The 23,973-nt window shown below is 41.5% G+C and overlaps 1 protein-coding gene across 1 annotated transcript in view; it reads left to right on the top strand.

The window, feature by feature from the left end:
- Window positions 1-2,362: 2,362 nt before the first annotated feature.
- Window positions 2,363-23,973, top strand: part of LOC122660142 (phytochrome B) — a 42,855-nt gene continuing 21,244 nt past the window's right edge. The window contains exons 1-3 of the mRNA XM_043855325.1: window positions 2,363-4,460; window positions 5,291-6,098; window positions 14,187-14,480. Coding sequence (XP_043711260.1) covers window positions 2,399-4,460; window positions 5,291-6,098; window positions 14,187-14,480 — 3,164 coding nt within the window. The 5' untranslated portion in view covers window positions 2,363-2,398. The remainder of the gene's footprint in view (window positions 4,461-5,290; window positions 6,099-14,186; window positions 14,481-23,973) is intronic.

The following is a 23,973-nucleotide window of genomic DNA, read 5'->3' as shown; positions in this document are numbered from 1 at the left end:
CCCTCTCTCTTTTCTTCCTTTCCTCAAATTTCTACCCTAAGAGCCCAAATCAGAAAATGGGAAAAGAACATCTACCTATTGAAGAAATCCTTTCCCTTTTAGTTTTGGCCCTTCCAAATCTTAGCTCGTTGCTCCTCAACCCTTCAATTTTAGCTTCAGAATTTGTCCATGATTGTTTACCGATACAACGATACTTTGACTATTATTAGGAGTTAGTTTCTTTTACCCATAGGCCACAACATAGGAGGTATTCCTTCACCATGACATTAATGGCGGTGCGATGATGATCATAATGAGGCTAGGGGCATTTTCAAAATTATGACTTATAACCCACCGTAGAGGAAGTTTCTTTCACCCATAGGCCACAACATAGGAGGTATTCCTTCACCGTGACATTAATGGCGGTGTGATGATGATCATAATGAGACTAAGGGCATTTTTAAACTTTCAACTTATAACTCACCGTAGAGGAAAACTTTCTCCTCTTTTAGTTTTCTAGTGTTTTCAAGGTTTCAAGAAGCATCATTGTATTGGCCAATATGGATTGGAATCTGCCAAAGCCAGTCCTAATTGCAACCTATTCGCCTGATTTAGTATTCCGTAGAACTGATCGAAATTGGTCGGGATCAGTTCTAGGATTAGTATATTCTTGGCATCTAGGTTATCTCTATATATAAATCGGGCGAATAGGTTGCAATTAGGATTGGCTTTGGCAGATTCCAATCCATATTGGCCAATACAATGATGCTTCTTGAAACCTTGAAAACACTAGAAAACAAAAAGAGGAGAAAGTTTTCCTCTACGGTGAGTTATAAATCGAAAGTTTGAAAATGCCCTTAGTCTCATTATGATCATCATCGCACCGCCATTAATGTCATGGTGAAGGAATACCTCCTATGTTGTGGCCTATGGGTGAAAGAAATTTCCTCTACGGTGGGTTATAAGATCAGGATCGATCGAGACTGATTGGGATCCCAATTCCATGTTAAACACTTGACAAATTCTTTTTAGGCAGAATTTTGACATGTGATCAAAGGATCTTGAAGTCTAAATTATTCATAAAATTTCATCCCAATCCAATATAAAGATACAGATATCCAAATCAAAGAATTTATTTATAGTACAGAAAAGAGATAACAAAGAAAAAGACGGTTAAGACTTAAGAGAGACCAGGAAAGGATAAGTAATAATGGGATTGGTTGTTGCCAAAGTACCAAACCCCCTTCACGTGATCTGGTAATGGGCTCGTGGGCCCAATCAGACTCATGAGTTCATCTCCCCTAAACGTAGAGTCTCCAGCGAAAGATCAATTTTAGTGGGGCCTCATTGTCTGTATTGACGATATAATTCGAATGTATGGCTCACCTCTATGACCATCAGCTTTCAAAGAATCCAATTTTCTCCGAAAGAGCAAAAAGGGCACGTGGAGACGTACCTGCGTAACGACATTTCTGGTCATCATCAATCCATCGAACACTCTCTTCATGTGATGCTGCTTCCCGAAAGCTATGGCCCACCTTTTTTTTTTCAAATCTTTATTAGTGGTTCCCACCATTTATTCCCATCTTAAGGTCATTTGGACGCTTTTGCCCCCTTGGATATGAGTCCTCTACTTCCATCTGTACGGTATTGCTGTGTGCCCCCACACACAAGTGCGGTAAAAAAGTATCATGTTAATTCCTGCTTAGTCAAGACAGATAGGGACAAGGCGGTACATTCCATCTTGCTTGTGTGTGTTGCATAGACGATAACAGGGCCAGACAAAAAATAGAGGAATCGAATTACTTAGATATTCAAAATATGTAGGATCCACCGGCGAGTCCGTCAGTTAATTTTTTTTTTGGAAAATAAAATTTGTTGTACCAATCACCAATAACCACGTGGACATTGTCCACGAATGGGCTGGCAATTGGTTTCACCTGAATCCATTTTCCACCAATTGGATTTTCCTGTAATCGATTTTCCACCAATTGGTGAAGACTGAAGAGCAAGAGTGAAACTAGAAAAAGGAGAAGCACTAGCAGAGTGGCAACACTAGCAACGCCTAACACATAAGTAACTGGTTAAGAAGTTTAAGAAAGCACTAATCAGAGGGAAAAGGTAGAAAGAAGAGAAGCCAGAAACGGAAAACCCTTTGCTGCATGTCCTGCAATTCCATCCATAAAGGTGTTAAAGAAATGGAAAAGTATTCCATTAGCGTTTCTCAAAGCTATACGTATCGATTTTGATGAGAGAGGAAGAAAGAAGCTCGAGAATTTGACCCATTGGACGTCGTCTTCCACCTCAGCTTCGGCAACAAAGAACGTTAAGCTACAGTAACACAGAGGGGAGAGAGAGAGAGAGAGAGAGAGAGAGAGTCTCAACAGTGCAAAACTCGAAACTAGTTCGATACTGATAAATGGCTTCTGGTAGCAAAGCAACTTATGCTCACCAAAGCCATTCTTCAGGGGGAAGCAACATCCGATCCCACCAAGGAGACTCCGTAAACAAAGCCATTGCACAGTACACCGTCGATGCTCGCCTCCATGCCGTCTTCGAACAATCCGGCGAGTCCGGTAAGTCCTTCGATTACTCCCAATCCGTTAAAACCACCACACAATCTGTCCCCGAACAGCAAATCACCGGCTACTTGTCCAAAATTCAGAGGGGCGGTCACATACAGCCCTTCGGCTGTATGATTGCAGTCGATGAGTCCACTTTCAGGGTCATTGCTTACAGCGAAAACGCCACCGAAATGCTCGACCTTAATCCGCAGTCAGTCCCCACCCTTGAGAAACCCGAGACCCTCACGGCTGGTACTGATGTCCGTACAATTTTCACACCATCCAGCTCTCTTCTCCTTGAGAAGGCCTTCAGTGCTCGGGAAATCACGTTATTGAATCCCCTCTGGATCCATTCCAAGATTTCTGGGAAACCCTTCTACGCCATCTTGCATAGGATTGATGTGGGAATTGTAATTGACTTGGAGCCTGCGAGGGCTGAGGACCCAGCTCTGTCAATTGCTGGTGCCGTGCAGTCACAGAAGCTCGCTGTCCGTGCCATCTCCCGTTTACAGTCGCTCCCCGGTGGGGATATCAAGCTTCTTTGTGATACTGTGGTTGAACACGTCCGGGAGCTCACCGGTTATGACCGGGTTATGGTGTATAAGTTCCATGATGACGAGCATGGTGAGGTTGTGGCCGAGAGCAAGCGACAAGACTTGGAGCCTTATATCGGTTTACACTATCCTGCTACTGACATCCCCCAGGCCTCGAGGTTCTTGTTCAAGCAAAACCGGGTCAGAATGATTGTCGACTGCCATGCCTCTCCTGTTCGGGTTATTCAGGATGAAGATCTAATGCAGCCTCTGTGCTTGGTTGGTTCAACGCTCCGGGCCCCACATGGGTGCCACGCTCAGTACATGGCCAACATGGGCTCGATCGCCTCACTAGCTCTGGCAGTAATTATCAATGGGAGTGATGATGAGGGTACTTCTGGACGTAACTCTATGAAGCTTTGGGGCCTTGTTGTGTGTCACCACACTTCTGCTCGATGCATCCCATTCCCCCTCCGTTATGCCTGTGAATTCCTTATGCAGGCCTTCGGGCTTCAACTCAATATGGAATTGCAATTAGCTTCTCAATTGTCAGAGAAGCACGTTTTGCGGACCCAAACTCTTTTGTGTGACATGCTTCTCCGGGGTTCCCCCACTGGAATTGTCACCCAGAGCCCCAGCATCATGGATCTTGTCAAGTGCGATGGGGCTGCTCTCTACTTCCAAGGCAAGTATTATCCGCTTGGAGTCACCCCTACTGAAGCCCAGATAAAGGACATTGCCGAGTGGTTGTTGGCTCATCATGGGGACTCTACAGGTTTGAGCACAGACAGCTTAGCTGATGCTGGATACCCTGGGGCAGCCTCCCTTGGTGATGCAGTTTGTGGAATGGCTGTGGCTTATATCACTTCTAAAGATTTCTTGTTCTGGTTCCGCTCCCATACTGCCAAAGAAATTAAGTGGGGAGGAGCAAAGCATCACCCAGAGGATGAGGATGATGGACAGAGGATGCACCCACGCTCTTCATTTAAGGCGTTCTTGGAAGTGGTTAAGAGCCGCAGTTTACCTTGGGAGAATGCCGAGATGGATGCAATTCACTCATTGCAGCTTATACTGCGAGACTCGTTTAGAGATGCTGAGGGGAGTAATTCTAAGGCTGTGGTCAATACCCAGCTTGGGGAAGTGGAATTGCAGGGAGTGGATGAGCTTAGCTCAGTTGCTAGAGAGATGGTTAGGCTGATAGAGACTGCAACTGCTCCGATTTTTGCTGTGGACTCCCATGGCTGTATAAATGGGTGGAATGCAAAGGTTGCAGAGCTTACAGGTCTCTCAGTTGAGGAAGCTATGGGGAAGTCACTGGTTCAGGACCTTGTTCATAAAGACTCTGCAGAGGTTTCTGACAAGCTGCTATTTCGTGCTTTAAGAGGTAAATCCTCTTGCACAAACAATTGTTGGTGCTGGCAACTCAACATATTTAACTAGAGAATATTTTTGTGCAGGCAACCAAAATACATGGTTTTGATGAATATGTTCTCTTATATCAATCACTGTTGGTGGCAAATAATGTGTTTGTTGAACTATTTTTATAATTGGGAAAAAGAACTCTGCCTGGTCGCGTGGCCCCTACACCTAGACACAGGAGTGCATGAAATTACCGCCATGCCCCCATGAAATAAAATATCCCATCCATGTTGATGTCTCTACACACTCTCTCATTGGCCCCCGAGCTGCACTAGGGGCTATGCGACCAGGCAGCAATCTCTTGCCCTTGAGTTTATTTAACCAGGGCATGATAAGTATCATTATTGGACCGGGAGAACTGGATAACTGTGATATCTCCCATACTTACTCATGTCTCTACATAGGTATAGATACATTTAAATAGAATTTTAGTGTATGTTTTCTTCCTTTTTTGCTTCTCATAACTTCTTTTCTTTCTCCTCTAGTCAGCTGAATTTAGTGGTATACTGTCTAAAACATACCCAATGCATGTCGTCTTTTCCAATGGCCAATATGTCCTTGTATGCCTTTTTCTTTTTGATTAATGAAATGTGCTTGCTTTCAGCAATATTTATTCTCTCTCTCTCTCTCATGGTTGGACCTTTTTTTCTTTTTAATAAAAAAAAAACATTCTAATGGTTGCTTAACAATAGTGGTTAGTTGTAGTTATTCCATTGAAGCAATGGAGGAAATTATTTTTAACCTAAAGTTAATCTGCCATGTTGAGTTTCCATCACATAAATCAGATTTGTGCAGGTGAAGAAGATAAAAATGTAGAAATAAAGCTCAGGACATTTGGTTCACAACAGCTTATAAAGGCTGTCTTTGTAGTTGTCAATGCCTGCTCTAGCAAGGACTACATGGGTAACATTATTGGGGTTTGCTTCGTTGGTCAGGATGTCACTGGTCAGAAAGTGGTAATGGACAAGTTCATCCATATACAGTGTGATTACAAGTCTATTGTACAAAGCCCCAACCCTCTGATACCACCTATATTTGCGTCAGATGATAATATGTGTTGTTCAGAATGGAACACAGCCATGGAAAAGCTCACTGGGTGGGGAAGAGGGGACATCATCGGGAAGATGTTGGTGGGGGAGGTTTTTGGCAGTTGCTGTCGACTTAAAGGCCCAGATGCTATGACTAAATTTATGATTGTGTTGCACAATGCAATCGAAGGGCAAGAGACAGACAAGTTTCCGTTTGCCTTCTTTGACCAGAATGGGAAATATGTGCAGGCTCTCTTGACAGCAAATAAGAGGGTTAATATGGAGGGCCAGAATATTGGTGCGTTCTGTTTTGTGCAGATTGCAAGCCCAGAACTGCAGCAAGCTCTGGAAGTGCAGAGGCATCAAGAGAGGAAACGCTTTGCAAGGATGAAAGAGTTGGCCTACATTTGCCAGGAAATAAAGAATCCTCTAAGTGGGATACAGTTTACTAATTCACTGTTGGAGGCTACGGACTTAACTGAGGATCAGAAGCAGTTTCTTGAGACTAGTGCTGCTTGTGAGAAGCAGATGCTGAAGATAATTAGGGATGTTGATCTGGAAAGCATTGATGATGGGTGAGTTCCCTCTTTAGTTTATTTATTTTGGTTATGGGTTCATTTTATGATGAAATGTGCTTCATACCATAACTTTATTGGTTTATGAATTCTAATCTCTGAGTTAATTATGGGTTAATAGCAGTGAACTACCAATTTGCAGCTACCTTTTTTTTTGTGTGCATAAAATCATATTTTTAATAACCGGTCCAAACCAGCAGTCATACAGGCAAACCGGAACCAACCCCACTCAGGACCCTGCCCTGTTCAAAAACCAGGTAAAACGGGCAGTTTTTGAAACCGGGCAGTTCAACAGTCCAGGTTTACGAGAACTGCCCGGTTCGGTTCACTGGTTTTATTTTTTTGTCGCAGACTAGAATCTGACTGATCAAACCAATAATAGAAGAAGAAGAGAGATGCCACAAGCAAGGGAGCCTTCTAATTTTATATAAAGAGTTTGACTAGTAAAAGGTAAGTTTGTTAGGAGTTTATAAAATTACCCCTAACTCCTTACTTGTTACAGATTTACATACTAGGACTGAAGATATAAATAATAGCAGAAAAACCCAAAACCCCTAGTTTCCAACACTCCCCCTCAAACTGGAGCATATAGGTCACTCATGCTCAGCTTGTTGCAACAAATGCGAAAACTAGGAGCAAATAGAGACTTGGTAAACATGTCAGCAAGCTGATGTGAAGACGAACAAAAAGAGTCTCAACAAGCTTCTTCAAAACAGCATCTCGAACAAAGGGACAGTCCACCTCAATATGCTTGGTCCGTTCGTGATAAACAAGATTGCTAGCAATTTATATGACTGCTTGGTTATCACAATACATCTTCATAGGCATTGGCACAGCCAACCCCATTTCCAAAAGGAGAGACCTGAGCCACATCAACTCTGCAGTAGTGTGAGCCATAGCTCTATACTCCGCTTCAGCACTCAACCTGGAGATTGTAGTCTGTTTCTTACTCCACCATGTAACAAGATTTCCTCCAACAAATGTACAATAGCCTGTGGTTGAGCGACAATCACTGGCTGATCAGCCTAGTCAGCATCTGAATAGGCAACAAGATCTATATGTCTATGTGGACGATAAATCAACCCTTTTCCAGGAGCACCCGTCAAATATCGAGAACACGAATAACTCCATCCCAATGAGCCTTCCGAGGTGATTGCATAAACTAACTACGAACACCCGCGACAAAGGAAATATCTGGTCTAGTAACTGTAAGATAGATCAACTTGCCGACCAAACTCCTGTACTGATGTACATCTGTAAGAAGATCACCACCATCTATACCAAACTTCTGATGAGGATCCATAGGAGCATCCACTGGCTTTGCAGCAAGCATGCCAATGTCGGTCAAAAGATCTAGAACATACTTCCTCTGGGATAAGCTTACACCTTTCCTGCTTCTCACAACTTCAATACCGAGCAAATAGTGAAGATCACCCAAATCCTTGGTCTGAAAATGTTGTTGTAAATATGACTTCACTTTTGCAATACCTGCCAGGCTGCCACATCATCACCAGAAATAATAATATCGTTGACATAGACAACCAAGACTCGATAGCCTTTCGTAACTTACAAACCCGTGTACTGTTCTCCCCCTGAGCAACATACCCAGGAGGTTGCTCCATATAAATCTCATGTAGATTACCATATAAAAATGCATTTTTAATGTCAAGTTGATACAACGGCCAATCAAAATTTACTGCTAGTGAAAGAAGTAAATGTACGGAATTCAGCCGAGCAACAGGAGAGAAGATCTCAAAGTAGTCAACCCCATAAGTTTAGGTCTAACCCTTGGCAACCAGGCGGGCTTTGAGCCTCTCAACAGAACCATCTGGAAGATACTTAATAGTGTAAACTCAGCGACACTTAACAAGGTCTTTACCAGATGGCAGATCAACAAGACTCTAGGTGTTATGAGTTAAGAGGGCATCCATTTCAACATCCATGGCAGCTTTCCAACTAGGAAGATGAAGGGCCTCGACATGATTTTTAGGCACAATAGTGGTAGATAAGGACAAGGCAAAACTATGAATAGAGGGAGGTAAATGGGACAAGGAAACAAACTTGTCAATAGGATACATGACATTAGACTTTTGAGGACAAGAGCGTGTACCTTTACGCAAGACGATTGGTAAGTCAGTAGGCGAAGAGGGAGTCAAATCGTCACTAGAGGATGAGGCTAGAGGAGAAGGTGAAACCACCGGTACAGTAGGAATCTCACTTGGGCCCGCGGGCTTGTCCCGTCGCTGATACACCTGTAAGGGGGGTGGAAAGGAACTAAGACAGGAACAAGAGGTGACAGAATAGTCTGCAGGTCACTCGCAGAGGACTGTGACGACGGAGAAAAGTAAGGGCTACCCTAAAAAAAGGTGACATCAGCACTCACAAAACACTTGTAAGAGACAGGATCATAACACTTGTACCCTTTCTGGGTACGGGAGTAGCCTAAGAAGACACATTTGGTAGACCTAGGGACAAACTTGTCACTAAAGCCTTGTAAGTTAAGAACAAAGCAAACACACCCAAAAACACGTGGCTGCAAAGAAAATACAGGAGATCCCGGAAAAACAATTGAAAAGGGGGATTTATTCCCAAGAATGCGAGAAGGCATGTGGTTAATCAAATAACAAGCAGTCAATACGCCTTCACACCAAAAGTGTTTCGGAACATGCATATGAACCATTACAACGCCAGCTACCTCAAGAAGGTGCCTATTTTTGTGTTCGGCCACCCCATTTTGTTGTGGGGGTATAGGCAAGGTTCGAAAACTTGGGTCTCGGAGCCATCTCGGCCTAGCAAAAAACCGAGTTGGGCCGAGATCTCGGTGAGTTTGTGCATTTTTTTTTTCCAACTCGGAAGCCCATTTCGATGGGTTTTAGACCTCTTTTGGGTCTGAAAATCGGTATACAACCTATTTTAGGCCATTTAAACACAATGACATTATTAGATTTTGCAAAAACAAAGTCCAAATAGGAGTTTCAGTTAGTGAGAAAGCAGGACAAACACTTACTTATTCTAGAAACCAGGACAAACACAGGACAAACAGTCTTATTTGTGCCTAATATCATTTAAGTAAATGCTTTTGTATTTAAGATATTATTCATAAATAAGCAAATACCTCCCGATTTGAATCCAATAAAAATAGTTAAAAAATCAAATTCCAAAAGGAAAAAAAGTCAATCCCCCAGTTCAAGAACAAAAACTGGATTTTCGGCGGTAGGTGCAATTTTCAACTTTCTAATACTGGGGTTTTTCTCAAATCTAAAAATTCCATAAATCTTAATATGGTAAAACATTGCTAAAAACCAAAGTGCGGTAAAATATTCATTTGTTTTGATGTCCAAAAATATATTTTCATTTAGAAGCGATTTTGGCGACATTCGCGCACAATTATGTTTGACCGTAAATAACTCCTTCATATAAATCAGATTTAAGCAATCTTGGACTTGTTGGAAAGCTTTCAAAACATAGCTTTCCAACAAGTCCAAGATTGCTAAAATCTGATTTATATTGAAAGAGTTATGTACCGGCAAACTTAATTCGGAGCGCGAATGTCACAAAATCGCTCAATGAAAATAATTTTTGGACATCAAAACAAATGAATATTTTACCGCACTTTTGGTTTTTAACAATGTTTTACCTTAATAAGATTTATGGAATTTTTAGATTTGAGAAAAACCCCAGCATTAGAAAGTTGAAAATTACACCTATTGCCGAAAATCTAGTTTTTGTTCTTGAACTGGGGGGTTGACTTTTTTTCCTTTTGGAATTTGATTTTTTAACTATTTTTATTGGGTTCAAATGGGGGGGTATTTGTTTATTTATGAATAACATTTACTTGAATGATATTAGGCACAAATAAGTGTCTGTCTTCTCTGTCTTGGTTCCTGGCATAAATAGGTGTTTGTATACCAAGAATTTCCGGCAAGATCTGTGTCTTGGTTCCTGGCATAGATAGGTGTCTGTATACCAAGAATTTCCAGCAAGATCTCGAGATCTGGCACTCATATAAAGGACCTAGATGGGCATTTTCCTATGTCAAACCGAGATCTCGGATCTCGGAGAGATATTGACATTTTAAGTTTCGTAAGCCATCTCGACTCGGGAAATTGGAAAACCGAGAATCTCAGCGAGATCTCGCGAGATTTCGGACTATGGGTATAGGAACAACTAGTCTGATGAATCATGCCACGGTCAACACAAAAAGCAGAAATATCATTTTGGACATATTCTAATGCATTGTCAGAACAAAAAACTTTAATAGACACGCCAAATTGAGTTTTTATTTCATTATAAAATTCTTTGAATACAGGTAAAAACTCAGAACGATCCTTCAAAAGATATAGCCAGGTAAGACGGGAATGGTCGTCCATAAAGGTGACAAAATACATAAAACCCCGGTTATTTTTTACATGACATGGACCCCAAATGTCTGAATGGACTAAAGCAAATAAGGATAGACTATGAGCTACCAAACGAAAAGGAAAAGACACACGGTGGTGTTTTCCTAACTCGCAGGCTTCACACTCTAACCTAGAGACGGACTGAAAAGACGGAAATAAAAATTTTAACCTAGCTAAAGACAAATGACCTAACCGACAATGCCACTGGAAAGGAGTCACCCCACCAACAGATACAACAACAACAGAAGTAGTAGCGGTACCACTGGTGAGATAGTACAGTCCATCCTTTTCACGCCCTCCACCAATCGTCTTCCTTGTGTGAAGATCCTGAAAAACACAATGAGTGGGAAAAAAAGTTATAGAACAATGTAAGGCCTTAGTAAGGTGACTAACAAAGAGAAGACTTTAAGGAAACTAGGGAACATACACAGAGGAAAGACTAATGGAAGAGGTTGGAGTGACAGTACCAGAACCAGTAACAGGGGTAGCAAACCCATTAGCCAATATAACAGATGAAGGATATGAGGTATTGGAAAAAGAAGTAAATAATGTAGACTCACCAGTCATATGAGAAGAGGCCCCAGAGTCAAAAATCCAGGGAGAAGAAGGTGTGGAGAAGAAGGCAGATGTACATGCATGAGTTAGGTTAGCAGAGGAAGAGGATGGTCTGGAGGATGTGCTACTGGATGCCTCGAGACTTTGTAACCACCGTAATATTTGAGAACGATCATCACGGTCAATAGAGTTAGATGAGCTGCCACCAGTAGTTTGACCAGGTCGAGAATCACTAGTAGGTACAATATCAGTACTCCCATCAGATACTGCATGATTGGCTGATTGGGTTGCCCAATCTGGCTTACCATGCTTGTCCCAACAATAATCAACTGTATGACCAGATTTACCACAATGTGTACATCTCCGATTGGAGCGATCACCAGATTGACTTCCAGTACCACGACCTCCCCCTGTACCACGGCCCAACAACCATGGGTAGCAATAAAAGTAGAGTTGTCCTTGGGGAGGAATCAGCCTTAATAGGAGCAACAATGCGCTGAAGACAGGAAAATGTGTCAGCAAGTGTAGGCACTGTCATAGTTGTCAAGGCGTCTTGGCCGACTTGGGCGCCTTGAATTTGGACCCTCTCCAACACCTTGGGTCGCCTAGATGCCGTGACAACTATGGGTATTGTTTCACCAGCAAGTAAGTGACCCTTCAGAGCCTTCAAATCAGAATTTACCCGACAGAAATTTGGATACAAAGAACTCGTTACACTCAGATTTCAACTTCTCAATTTTGGTGGTGAGAGGCTGAAAAACATTCAACTCCTCAACCAACCCTAAATGAACTGCAGTACTGAAGTGATTTAGTAGACTGTTGAAGCTGAAACAAAATTTCTTATAGGTCATAGACACGGTTCATATTTTTCTCCTGAGAATAAGTGTCCTTTAAATCGTCCCAAACACTTTTGGCCATTGTATGGAACATAACATTGCCTGCTATATCAGGTTCCATGCTGTTCCATAACCAGATGAGTGTGATGGCATTCTCCTTTTGCCACTCACTGTATCCACTATCACTAAAAGCAGGAGGATCAGATGTAATGTACTTAAGTTTGTCTCTGGCCATGATATACACACGCACAGCTTGTGCCCATAACAGGTAATTTGAACTACCCTTGAATTTGATGGAAGTAATGGTCACATTCACATTGTCAGTTGGGAGATGGGGCAGTAGAAGTAGAGGAGACAGACTTATTGTCACCCATAGGTCGTACACAGTAGCAGCAATATCAAATAAAGAACCAACGATAGCAGGAACAATGAACCAGCGACCACCAACCAGACAACAAGGCAAAAATCAGCGCACTCGATTAGGATTTTAGTAAAAAAAATAGCACCTGGAGGAAAGTTTGAAGCAGTTATTCTAGACAAAATAAGCTCCAGCAGTAGTGTAATATCCTTCCAGAACCATAGCCTCAACAGCAGTCATTGATTTTTCTTTAGTAACGATATTTGATGGCAAGGGACCCAGAAACTCTGAGTGAAATTGACTTCTTCAAAGGAGGGTATAAGACCTCAATTGATAAGGCCTTCCACCAGAAAAATAAATTTAATCCAATCAGACAATCTGGTTAGGTCTTCCTATAACCAAGGCTGAAAGCAGTCCCAAAGTCTTCATCGATTTCTGGAAGAACAAAAATAACAGAGCACACCAGAAATTCGATCTCCCAGGAAGATCTTCACACCAGCAAGCACCTTTCATCCTTTCTCGGGTTAATGTCACTAGCAAGAAATTTCTTTTTCTTGTGGTGTATCTGAAAGAAAGAATCAATTGAATCGTGCTTCAAACTCACAAACCAGTGTCAGCCGCCACCGAAGAACTTAATCCTCTTAAGGTTACAAGGGAAAGGTCAGGTGTTTTTGTGAGATATGGTTTTCCAGTAGAACCAGACATGAAAATTATGAACAACAAAAAGAAGAAAAGAAGATTAGAATTGCTTATTGGATTTGATCTCAAACAATCTAGGAATCAGTCATAGCACATTGAAGCAGCATACATTCAAAGGAATTTGAGCATAAGTTCAAATCGTACCAAGCAAGCAAAAGTAGAAAAACCTTTGGAAAGATATCTCATGATACTCCAACCTAGTCCCGAACTCGAAATTAGAACTTTTTATGTGATTCTTCAAATCAGTACCAAGCAAGCAAAAGTAGAAAAACCTTTGGAAAGATATCTCATGATACTCCAACCCAGTCCCAAACTCAAAATTAAAACTTAGTATGTGATTTTTTTTCTTTTTTTTTAAATCTTACATCATTACTGTTATAAATTCAATCTCTCTTATTATTATTACGCAAAAGGTTTTATGCATGTCCATGTTCGTACACGGTGCCTTCAACTGTTGGATGGGGGGAGAGAGGGGGATGTGTAATTACACTGATGCCCCACCCCCATCCAATTATTATAAGACATGACCGTGTACGTACACAGCCGTGCATAACAACTGGGTACGTATTATGATTTTTATTATTATTATTATTATTATTATTATTATTATTATTATTATTATTATTATTATTATTATTATTATTACTATTACAATTATTAATATTGTTATTATTATTATTAAGAAAATGCAAAAGGGAACTTCCTTGGGGCCTATGAGTCACACTTCTGGTGGTCCTAACGGATTAGTTCATACCTTTGCTTTTCAAAATATTATGTGCATTTGTTGTTATTCCGACTTTCTCCCAATTCCAGCGCTGTATTCTGCTTCTGATCCTCTGCTGAATTGCTGATATAATGCTAGAATTGGGACCTTCTTAAGGATAAACCTTTGGAATTTGACAAAATCTGCTAGGTGCAAATGCATCTTTGCTACTGATGGCATGATGACATAATAACGTATGTGGCTCATATATATTGATCTTACCAAGAAGGTTCTGATGGTAGAAATGCCACAGAATTGAAGATCTCAAAGTGCTAAACAAAATATCAGATGCTTTGGTTTTGAGTGGTTCTTTTATCCAGTCGATGCCATATTACCAGTGTTGACTCAGAGTCTGGTCTACTGTCCCTGTGGATATGCCATTACAATTTTATACTATTGTTTGGGCTTGAAAAGATTTTTGTAGTTTTCAAGTCCTATACTCCTATGACTGAGATTTTCCCCTCCTTCTGGTAACAGTTCCTTGGAGCTTGACAAGGCTGAATTTTTACTTGGGAGTGTTATAAATGCTGTTGTTAGCCAAGTAATGATACTGCTGAGGAAGAGAGGTTTACAGTTGATCCGGGACATTCCAGAGGAAGTCAAAACACTGGCTGTTTATGGTGATCAAATAAGAATTCAACAATTGTTGGCTGATTTCTTGTTGAATATGGTACGGTATGCACTGTGTCCAGAAGGTTGGGTGGAAATTCATGTTTGTCCTAGTTTGAGGCAGATCTCAGATGGAACAGAGCTTGTGCATCTTGAGTTCAGGTCAGTTAGCCTTATTCTTTTCTATATCATGCTCAAGTAATACTTGATGATTATTCACCTTTTGTTTATTTTTTTTGAAAGTGTGACAACTTCAATGGATCTTGGTAACTAGACAAAGCTGAATTACCTAAAAATTCCAGTCCTTCCCTCCCCCCTTCCCCCTCCCCCAGGCCTCTTCATCCGATGACAACTCGTTGAGATTAATACTAGTAATGTACTCCTAGATCTTTTAAGATTGATTTGTGTGGTTTATGTCTAGGCTTCTTGGGAGTTAGATTCCTGGCTGTGCTAATTACTTGTTTGAATTGGCTTGAAATCTATACTAATTATCTTCACATGGGAGATTTGGGAGGAATTATCTTCACATTCACCAGATGATGAGCCTTGGTGCAACGGTAAGGTTGGTCTATTTCAAATTAGGTAACACATGGGAGATTTGGTAAGAATTATCTTCACATTCACCAGATGGTGAGCCTCGGCAGAAGGGTAAGGTTACTCTGTTTCAACATGGTGGTCATGGATTCAAACAAGGAAACAGCCTCTCCACAAAAAAGTGGGGGTAAGACTGCGTACAGATGCCCATCTCCAGACCCTGCAGTAGCGGGAGCCTTGTGCATTGGGTATGCCCCCCCCCCCCTTTTTAGCGTCATATTCACCAATTTTCATGTATGAGTTTTTAGCCTAAGCACTTTGTAACTTGTTAGAACACTAAAATACCAGAACCGAGAGTGATGGAGGAGAGAGGAGATGAAGGAGAGAAAGGGGGACTGTCTAGAGATAATGGATCGAACAAGCAGTCCCCCCACAATGCCTTTATTTATATAGAACCAGAATACAAAGAAAGGATTCCTAATCCTACTAGAAATCACAAAAGAGAAACATAGTTACAATAGGAAAACAAACTAAGACTAGGACTAGACTAACCATAGACTAACTAGGACTGACTTTAATTACAAATAGAAAAGGAGACACATAGGAGGTAGTGGTGAAAATGGGAATAATGGCTTGTGACTTTATGTCCACAGCTCCACTTTATTTATAATGGCTAGAGAAGATTCTAGAATAGAAAAAAGTACAATAATACCACTAAGACAAAATTACCCTTGTACCCAAATTACAACACTCCTCCCTCAAGTTGGTGCATAGATGTCAGTCATGCCCAACTTGGAAATAATTGGATAAAAAATTTTACTAGATAAGCCCTTAGTAAACACTTTTGCCAGCTGCTCTACAGATGTGATACAAGGGACACAAATGATGCCGTGTTCTTACTTTTCCTTGATGAAGTGACGATCAATCTCAATATGCTTCGTCTGATCATGTTGAACTGGGTTGTGTGCAATACTAATGGCTGATTTGCTGTCTCAAAAAAATTGCATGGGAAGCTGAACTGGGACACATAGATCCTGGAGAAGACCCTGAATCTAGAGACGTTCACAAATACCAAGGGCAATAGCCCTAAACTCAGCCTCTGCACTAAAACGAGCAACCACTGCCTGCTTCTTGTTTCGCCAGGTAACGAGGTTTCCACCAACTAAAGTATAGTCTCCAGAGGTGGATCGTCTATCGTTAGGAGAACCAGCCCAATCAGCATCAGTGTAAGCTTCAATGCGCAGATGCTCATGAGAAGAAAAAAAAGAACCCCTCGACTAGGAGCAGACTTTAGGTACCTCAAGATCCTATATATAGCTTCCAAGTGTTCTAAGTATGGATCATGCATGTACTGACTAACCATGCTAACAACAAATGCAATGTATAGCCTAGTTTGAGAGAGATAAATCAATCTCCCAATCAATCTCTGATAACCCCCGTTATCCACAGGTTTACCATCCTTTTGCTTAAGATGGAAATTTGCCTCGAGGGAGGTATCTGCAGGTATCTGATTGTGCAACCTCAACCAGGTCTTTAATCTCAACTTTGGTGCCAAGGTAAGTCTTCAATCGGGCTATTTCATTAATGTCACTTCCTGTAACCACGATGTCATCGATATATACAATGAGGACAGTATTCAGCTCACCATTCTTCTTGATAAACACAGTATGATCAGCATTACTCTGTTTGTAACCCACAAATATCATTGCTTTATGAAAGCGCCCAAACCATGCTCGAGGTGATTGTTTCAGCCCATACAATGCTCGTTTTAACTTGTATGCCTTGCTATGGGTTTTCAGACTAGAGAATCCAGGAGGGGCATCCATGTATACTTCCTCTTCAAGTTCCCCATGAAGAAATGCATTGTTCACATCTAGTTGTTGCAACTCCCATCCCAAGTTAATTGCACATGAGAGAATCACTTGAACGGTGTTTAACTTGGCCACAGGAGCAAATGTCTCTTGGTAGTCTATGCCAAATATCTGGGTAAAGCCCTTGGCAATCAATCGAGCCTTGTATTTGTCAATAGTATCATCTATCCTCTGCTTCACAGTAAACACTCATTTGCATCCCACAGGTTTCTTCCTCGGAGGAAGAGTTACTAAGTCCCATGTGTCATTTTTCCCAAGTGCCCTCATCTCTTCTACCATAGCAGCCTTCCAGTTTGGATCAGCCAAAGCTTCCTGCCAGTGCCGGATAGTTCGAGAACTCACGAGATCTCGACCGAGATCTCGGTTTTCTGGGAGGTTGAGACAAGATGGCATACGAGTTGAAAAAGTGCAACAACTTGAGTGAGGCCGAGATCTCGGTGGAAAATCTTGGTATACAGACACCTATCTATGCAAACCTTTGTATACATACACACTTATTTATGCCAGAAACCAGGACATACACTTATTTATGCCTAATATCATTTAAGTAAATGTTTTTGTATTTCATTTACTTGAGATATTATTCATAAATAAGCAAATACCCCCCTATTTGAATCCAATAAAAATAGTTAAAAAATAAATTCCAAAAGAAAAAAAAAAAGTCAACCCCCCAGTTCAAGAACAAAAACTGGATTTTTGGTGGTAGGTGCAATTTTCAACTTTCTAATGCTGGGGTTTTTCTCAAATCTAAAAATTTCATAAATCTTAATATGGTAAAACATTGCTAAAAACCAAAAGTGCGGTAAATTATTCATTTGTTTTGATGTCCAAAAGAATATTCATTCAAAGCGATTTTGACAGCATTCGTGCACACCAAATTAAGTTTGACCTGTACATAACTCCTTCATTATAAATCAGATTTAAGCAATCTTGGACTTGTTGGAAAGCTTTGTTTTGAAAGCTTTCCAATAGATCCAAGATTTCTTAAATCTGATTTATGTTGAAGGAGTTATGTACCAGTCAAACTTCATTTGGTGTGCGCAAATGCTGTCAAAATCGCTCTAAATGAAAATAGGTTTTTGGACATTTAACAAATGAATAATATCTTAGGCATAAATAAGTGTTTGTCCTGTGTCTATCCTGGTTTCTGGCATAAGTAAGTATCTGTCTTGGTCTCCCACTAAGTGAAACTCCTATTTGGACTTTGCTTTTGCAAAATCTTTTAGTGCCATTGTTAGGCATAAATAAGTGTTTGTCCTGGTTTCTGGTATAAGTGTCAATCCTGGTCTCCCACTAAATGAAACTCCTATTTGGACATTGTTTTTGCAAAATCTGATAGTGCCATTGTGGTTAAATGGCCTACAATAGTCTGAGTACCAAGTTTCAGACCCAAACTAGGTCTAAAACCCACTAAAACCAAGTTTTGAGGTGAAAAAAAAATGCACCAACTCGATCGAGATCTTGACTGAGATCTCGGTTTTTCTCAGGGTCGAGTTCCTAGTTTTAGTACCTTGCCAGTACTTAGGAATAGAAATAGATGCCAAGGAGGAAACAAAAGCATGAAAAGAAGGTGAAAGAGACTCATAAGATACTACATTGGAAATAGGGTGTAGAGTGCAAGTTCTAACAGGTTTACGGATGGCAATAAGTAAATCAAGTGTAGGATGACTAGGATCAGAAATAGGAGAAGACTCACTAGATGGAGACTGTGTAGGAGAACTTGGATCAGGAGGTTGACAATTGGAGTGGTACAGTGGTAGTGGTGGTGGCTTCATCTTGTTGCCATTTGGACTTGGAACGAACAAAAACCTTTAATGGAACCGTGAGCTTATCTTGGACAGAAGCCGTGGGCTCCCCCTGGGCCAAAATCTCCCCTTACTCCCCTTAGTCCAAAATGTCCCCTTGCTCCCCCTAGGCCGAAATCATGTCTTCTTTCGGAACTCGAATCGAATCTGGGATTGGCAATCAGAAGCACATATTCCCGTGAAGAGGACTCCCCTTGAAGAGGTGCAGTAGCGGGAAAATATGCCTCATTCTCATGGAACACCACGTCCATAGAGACAAACAAACGGCGAGAGGGTGGATGATAGCATTTATACACCTTTTGAGTCACCGAATAGCTACGAAAAATACAGCGGATGCCACGATGATCAAACTTACTATGCTGGTTTTGATTACGAGCAAAGCATACATAACCAAAATCCTTCGGAGGCACAATGAAATTTAAGGATCCTGTAAGCAACTCCAAGGGGCAGCGAGAGTCCAAGAGACGAGAAGACATCCGATTAATGAGATATGCAGCTGTGCGGACAGCCTCGCTTTAGTAAGGGGCAGGGACATTCATTTGAAACATCAAAGAACGAACTACCTCCAATAAATGTCGATTCTTACGTTCGCCCACGCCGTTTAGAGCCAGGGTGACAACACAACTTGTTTGATGAATGATTCCATTGTCACCCAAATATGTTTGAAATGACCCATCAACGTACTCTCGCCCATTGTCGGTGCGTAGAATCTTGATCTTGGCATCAAAATGGGTTTTAACCATCTGATGGAAGAGCTAGAAACAACGGAAGACTTTACTCTTTTGGCGCAACAAATAAATCAAAGTAACTCGCGTATGACAATCAATAAACGTAACAAATCATCAGTACCTAGTAACAGAAACACATCTGTCAAGGCCCCCACACATCAAAATGAATTAAATGGAAAGGTACCAAACTTATATCATCAGAAGGGGGATAAATAGAATGAGTTTGTTTTGCAAAAATGCAAGCATCACAAAAAAAATGATTTGGGTTACACTTTTTGAATAAATCAGGAAAAATCTTGGCCAAAGTCCCAAGAGGTGGATGACCCAAACGATGATGCCACTTATATAAATCAGCTAGGGCAACTTCAGAAGAACCAGGAGCTTGTGTTGTCAATGCTGAAGAAGATGAGCCTGCAGAATCAAGCAAGTATAAGTCATTGACCACTTTACCATTGCCAATCGTTTTCCCCGTCACCAAGTCCTATAAAATACAATGGGATTGAAAAAGGTTACTTTGCAATTCAAATCCCTAGTAAAACTACTAATGGAAAGGAGATTAGTAGCAAAATTGGAAACATGCAAAATAGAGGATAAAGAGAGTGAAGGAGAGAATTTAACAGAACCCTTGCCAGAAATAGAGAGGGAAACATTAGCAACCCTAACTATACTCTTACCTGAACCAGGGAAGTACTCAAAAAAGGAATGAGACGAACCAATCATATGATCGGTGGCCCCTGAGTCAATAATCCAAGGATTGGATGCAATAGAGGCATAGTGACCACCGATAGAAATACCTTTGTGGGCAAAGTAGGAATTAAAAGAGGCTGGCAGAGAAGTAGCTACAGATGCCGATGGAGAAGAAGAACTGGGTGTAGCAAGGAGACGGCGGAGCTGACTCATCAAAATCCTCCGGAGAGAGATGCCCCGATGGTTGCAGCATCAATAGTTTCAATTTGGTGTGCCTGAACCGATCCAGTACCGCAACCAGCCAACCACGACCTTTGCCATTTGCAGGTCTACCATGGAGCTTCCAACAAAAAACTTTGGTGTGATGTTCATTTCCCCAGTACTCACATTTAATGGAACAAACAAGGAACGAAGGAAAGCCGCGATCACTAGAAGTGTCCAAAGAAGTCAAATCAGTGGTCAACTTCTAGTGATCGCGACTTTCCTTCATTCCCTGTTTGTTCCATTAAATTAGATGGCAACACTTATTTGATGTGGTCTTGTTCTTACTTCCTTTCTATAGCTTCCTGTGGTTTTTCCGGCTATCTTGCAGGGGATGCTATGAAGCCTGATGATGTTGGTCCTAACAAAAACAAATGGAATTCGGACAACTATCTGGTGATGTCCTATCTTATCAATTCCATGAACCCAAATATTGCACAGGGTTATCACTTACTGGATTCAGCAGCCAAAATCTGGAAAGAGGCCGAGACGGAGGCGTTGGCGGAACCGAGAGAGAGAGAGAGAGAGAGAGAGAGAGGAGGGTGGCGGTGTTGGTGCTGGGAGGGGGTGGCGCTGAAAAGGTAGAGAGTTAGGGTTTTGGCATTAGGGTTCAGATCCCAAAGTTGATCCTCACTCTGATACCATGATGAAATTGGGAATAATGGCTTGTCTTTATGTCCACAGTGTTAGGTTTTAGAGTAGATGGAGAAGAGAAGAAAAAGCTCCAAGAGAGCAAAGAGAACAAACACGATTTTTGGGGAAATCTGTTATCTCTCTAAAACAAGAGACAAACAAGTTTATATTGAAAAGAATGTAAAATTACAGTGGTGCCCTTTGGCCTAATACAAATGAAACAAAGAGTACATAAGTAGGGGTTATGTACATATATACCCCTAATGTAACTATTCTTAACATTCCCCCTCAAGCTGGGTGGTATATGTCATACATACCCAGCTTGTCTAACATAAAACTGAAGTGATGAGAACTAAGACCTTTGGTGAAGATGTCAGCCACTTGTTCATTGGTCTTCACAAAAGGAGTACAAATAGTCTTAGAGTCTATCTTCTCCTTGATAAAGTTTCTGTCAGCCTCAACATGCTTGGTTCGGTCATGTTGAATCGGATTGTGAGCAATACTGATAGCTGTCTTGTTATCGCAGTATAAACTCATAGGCTCAGTTGTCTCAAACCCCTATTCTTGGACAAGTTTCTTTAACCACAAGATTTCACACATACTATGACCCATGGCTCTAAATTCTGCTTCAGCACTTGACCTTGCTACTACAGGTTGCTTCTTACATCTCCAGGTGACTAAGTTTCCCCCAACAAAAGTACAGTATCCAGAAGTGGACTTTCTATCCGAAATAGATCCGGCCCAATCAGCATCTGTATAAACTTCGATTCTCAAGTGATCATTCCTAGAGAAGAGAAGACCCTTTCCAGGACATGACTTCAAATATCTGAGGATCCGATAAACTGTAGCAAGATGTCCCATCTTGGGTGCATGCATAAACTGACTCACCACTCCAACAACATAAGTTATATCAGGTCTGGTGAGGGAGAGATAGATTAGCTTGCCTACTAATCTCTAATACTTTTCAGCATCTACAAGAGGTTCACTACAATCTTCCCCTAGTTTGTGGTTCTGCTCAATAGGGGAGGATATTGGTTTGCATCCTAAGCAGCCTGTTTCTGTAAGTAGATCAAGAACAAACTTCCTTTGGCACACATTGATCCCTTGCTTGGATCTTGAAACTTCAATGCCCAAAAAATACTTCAATGGACCGAGATCTTTGATCTCAAATTGCCGAGCCAAATAAAGCTTAAGTTTTGAGATTTCAGCTGCACTGTTTCCCGTGACCACAATGTCATCAACATAAACAATGAGAGCTGTAGTGGAGCTGTCCTTCCTTTGTATAAACAATGTGTGATCGGCTTGACTTTGAGTATACCCATTTTGTAGGAGGGCTTGTCTAAACCTCTCAAACCAAGCCTTAGGAGACTGTTTGAGTCCATAAAGAGCCTTCCTAAGACGACAAACTTTCCCATTGCCACCAGTATGCTTGAACCCAGGAGGATGATGCATATATACCTCTTCTTCTAGGTCACCATGTAAGAATGCATTTTTTACATCAAGCTGGTCCAATGGCCAATTAAGATTTGCAGCCACTGAGAGAAGTACACGGATGGAGTTGTGCTTGGCCACTGGAGCAAAGGTCTCCTGATAGTTAATGCCATACACCTGTGTATAACCCTTGGCGACAAGTCTTGCCTTATACCTCTCCACAGTACCATCAGACTTGAACTTGACCGTAAAAACCCATCAGCATCCAACAGGGATTCTCCCTTTTAGGGAGCTCAACCAGGTCCCAAGTGTGATTCTTCTCAAGAGCCAACATCTCTGTGTTCATCGCTTCTCTCCATTTCGGATCTGCCATAGCCTCTGCTACATTCTTGGGAATAGATATGGAAGAGATAGCCACAGAAAAGGCTATACCTGTAAGGGAGATAGAATCATAGGAAACAAACTTTGCAATGGGATTAGTACATGCCCGACTTCCCTTGCGGTGGGCAATAGGAAGATCCAAGTCTGAGGGTAGAGAAGTAGAAGGAGGTATACCTGTCTCAATGACTGAAGGCTCAGGATGAGGAGACGAAGAAGGGTTTTGGACGGTCTTCTTTATAGGAAGCCATGTCGCCGGAGTTCTCCTGTCCTTCGTATACACTAGTAACTCCCCTTGTTCTCTGTTCACTTGTGCACTAGGAGGCTCCCCCTCAACCACATTATCCACAAAGGGCTCCCCTTCAATAACAGTATCCACAAGACTTTTCTTTCCCCTATCAATTTGAAAAGGAAAAATGGGAACAGGGAAGGAGAGGGGAACAGAAGCAAACTCTTGAACCTCTTCACCCTCAACACCACCAAGAGATGAACACTCCCCCTGAAGAGGTGACTGAAAATATGGAATAGTTTCAAAGAAACGGACATCTTTAGAAAGAAGCCACCGACGAGTAGGGGGATGATAGCACTTATAGCCTTTGAAGGTGGAGGAATACTCAAGAAAGATACACTTGAGAGCCTTAGGGTCCAACTTAGTACGGGCAGATTTACTAATATGGACATAGCAAATACACCCAAACACCCTAGGTGGAAGGGAGAAGGAAGAAGAACAGGGAGGTAACACATCAAGGGGAACTTTAAAGTTCAAGACACCGGATGGCATGTGGTTAATAAGCATAGTTGCCATGGCGTCCTGGCGCTAGAGAGGGTTGCATGGCGACCTACGCCATGGCGTCCCTCTTTGATTTCTTCTTCCTGTCTCTCTTTCCCTCTTCGATTTCTTCTTCCTGTCTTCGATTTCTTCTTCCCTCTTCGATTTCTTCTTTCCCTCTTCAATTTCTTCTTTCCCTCTTCGATTTCTTCTTCGATTTCTTCTTCCTGTCTTCTTTCCCTCTTCGATTTCTGAATTTTCTTCTTAAAACTTGAGAAACAATAGAGAAAAAATAAAACATGGCTTGAGTATACATCTATTAACACATTAAAAATAGAGAAAATAAAAAATAAAACATGATCGACATGCTCGCCATGGCAACGCCATGGCGGGCGACATGTCGATATATCGACGTGACACCCCTCCACCGACTTGGATCGCCGTGACGCCGTGACAACTATGTTAATAAGAAAGACAACAGTTAATATGGCATCTGACCAAAACGTTTTGGGAACATGCATAGTAAACCAGAGAGATCTAGCCACTTCAAGGAGATGG

The sequence above is a fragment of the Telopea speciosissima genome, chromosome 4, assembly GCF_018873765.1.
Source record: "Telopea speciosissima isolate NSW1024214 ecotype Mountain lineage chromosome 4, Tspe_v1, whole genome shotgun sequence".
NCBI classification, from domain to species: Eukaryota; Viridiplantae; Streptophyta; class Magnoliopsida; order Proteales; family Proteaceae; genus Telopea; species Telopea speciosissima.
Note: the sequence above shows the minus strand (reverse complement) of the source record. Positions and strands in the feature narration are given on the sequence as shown.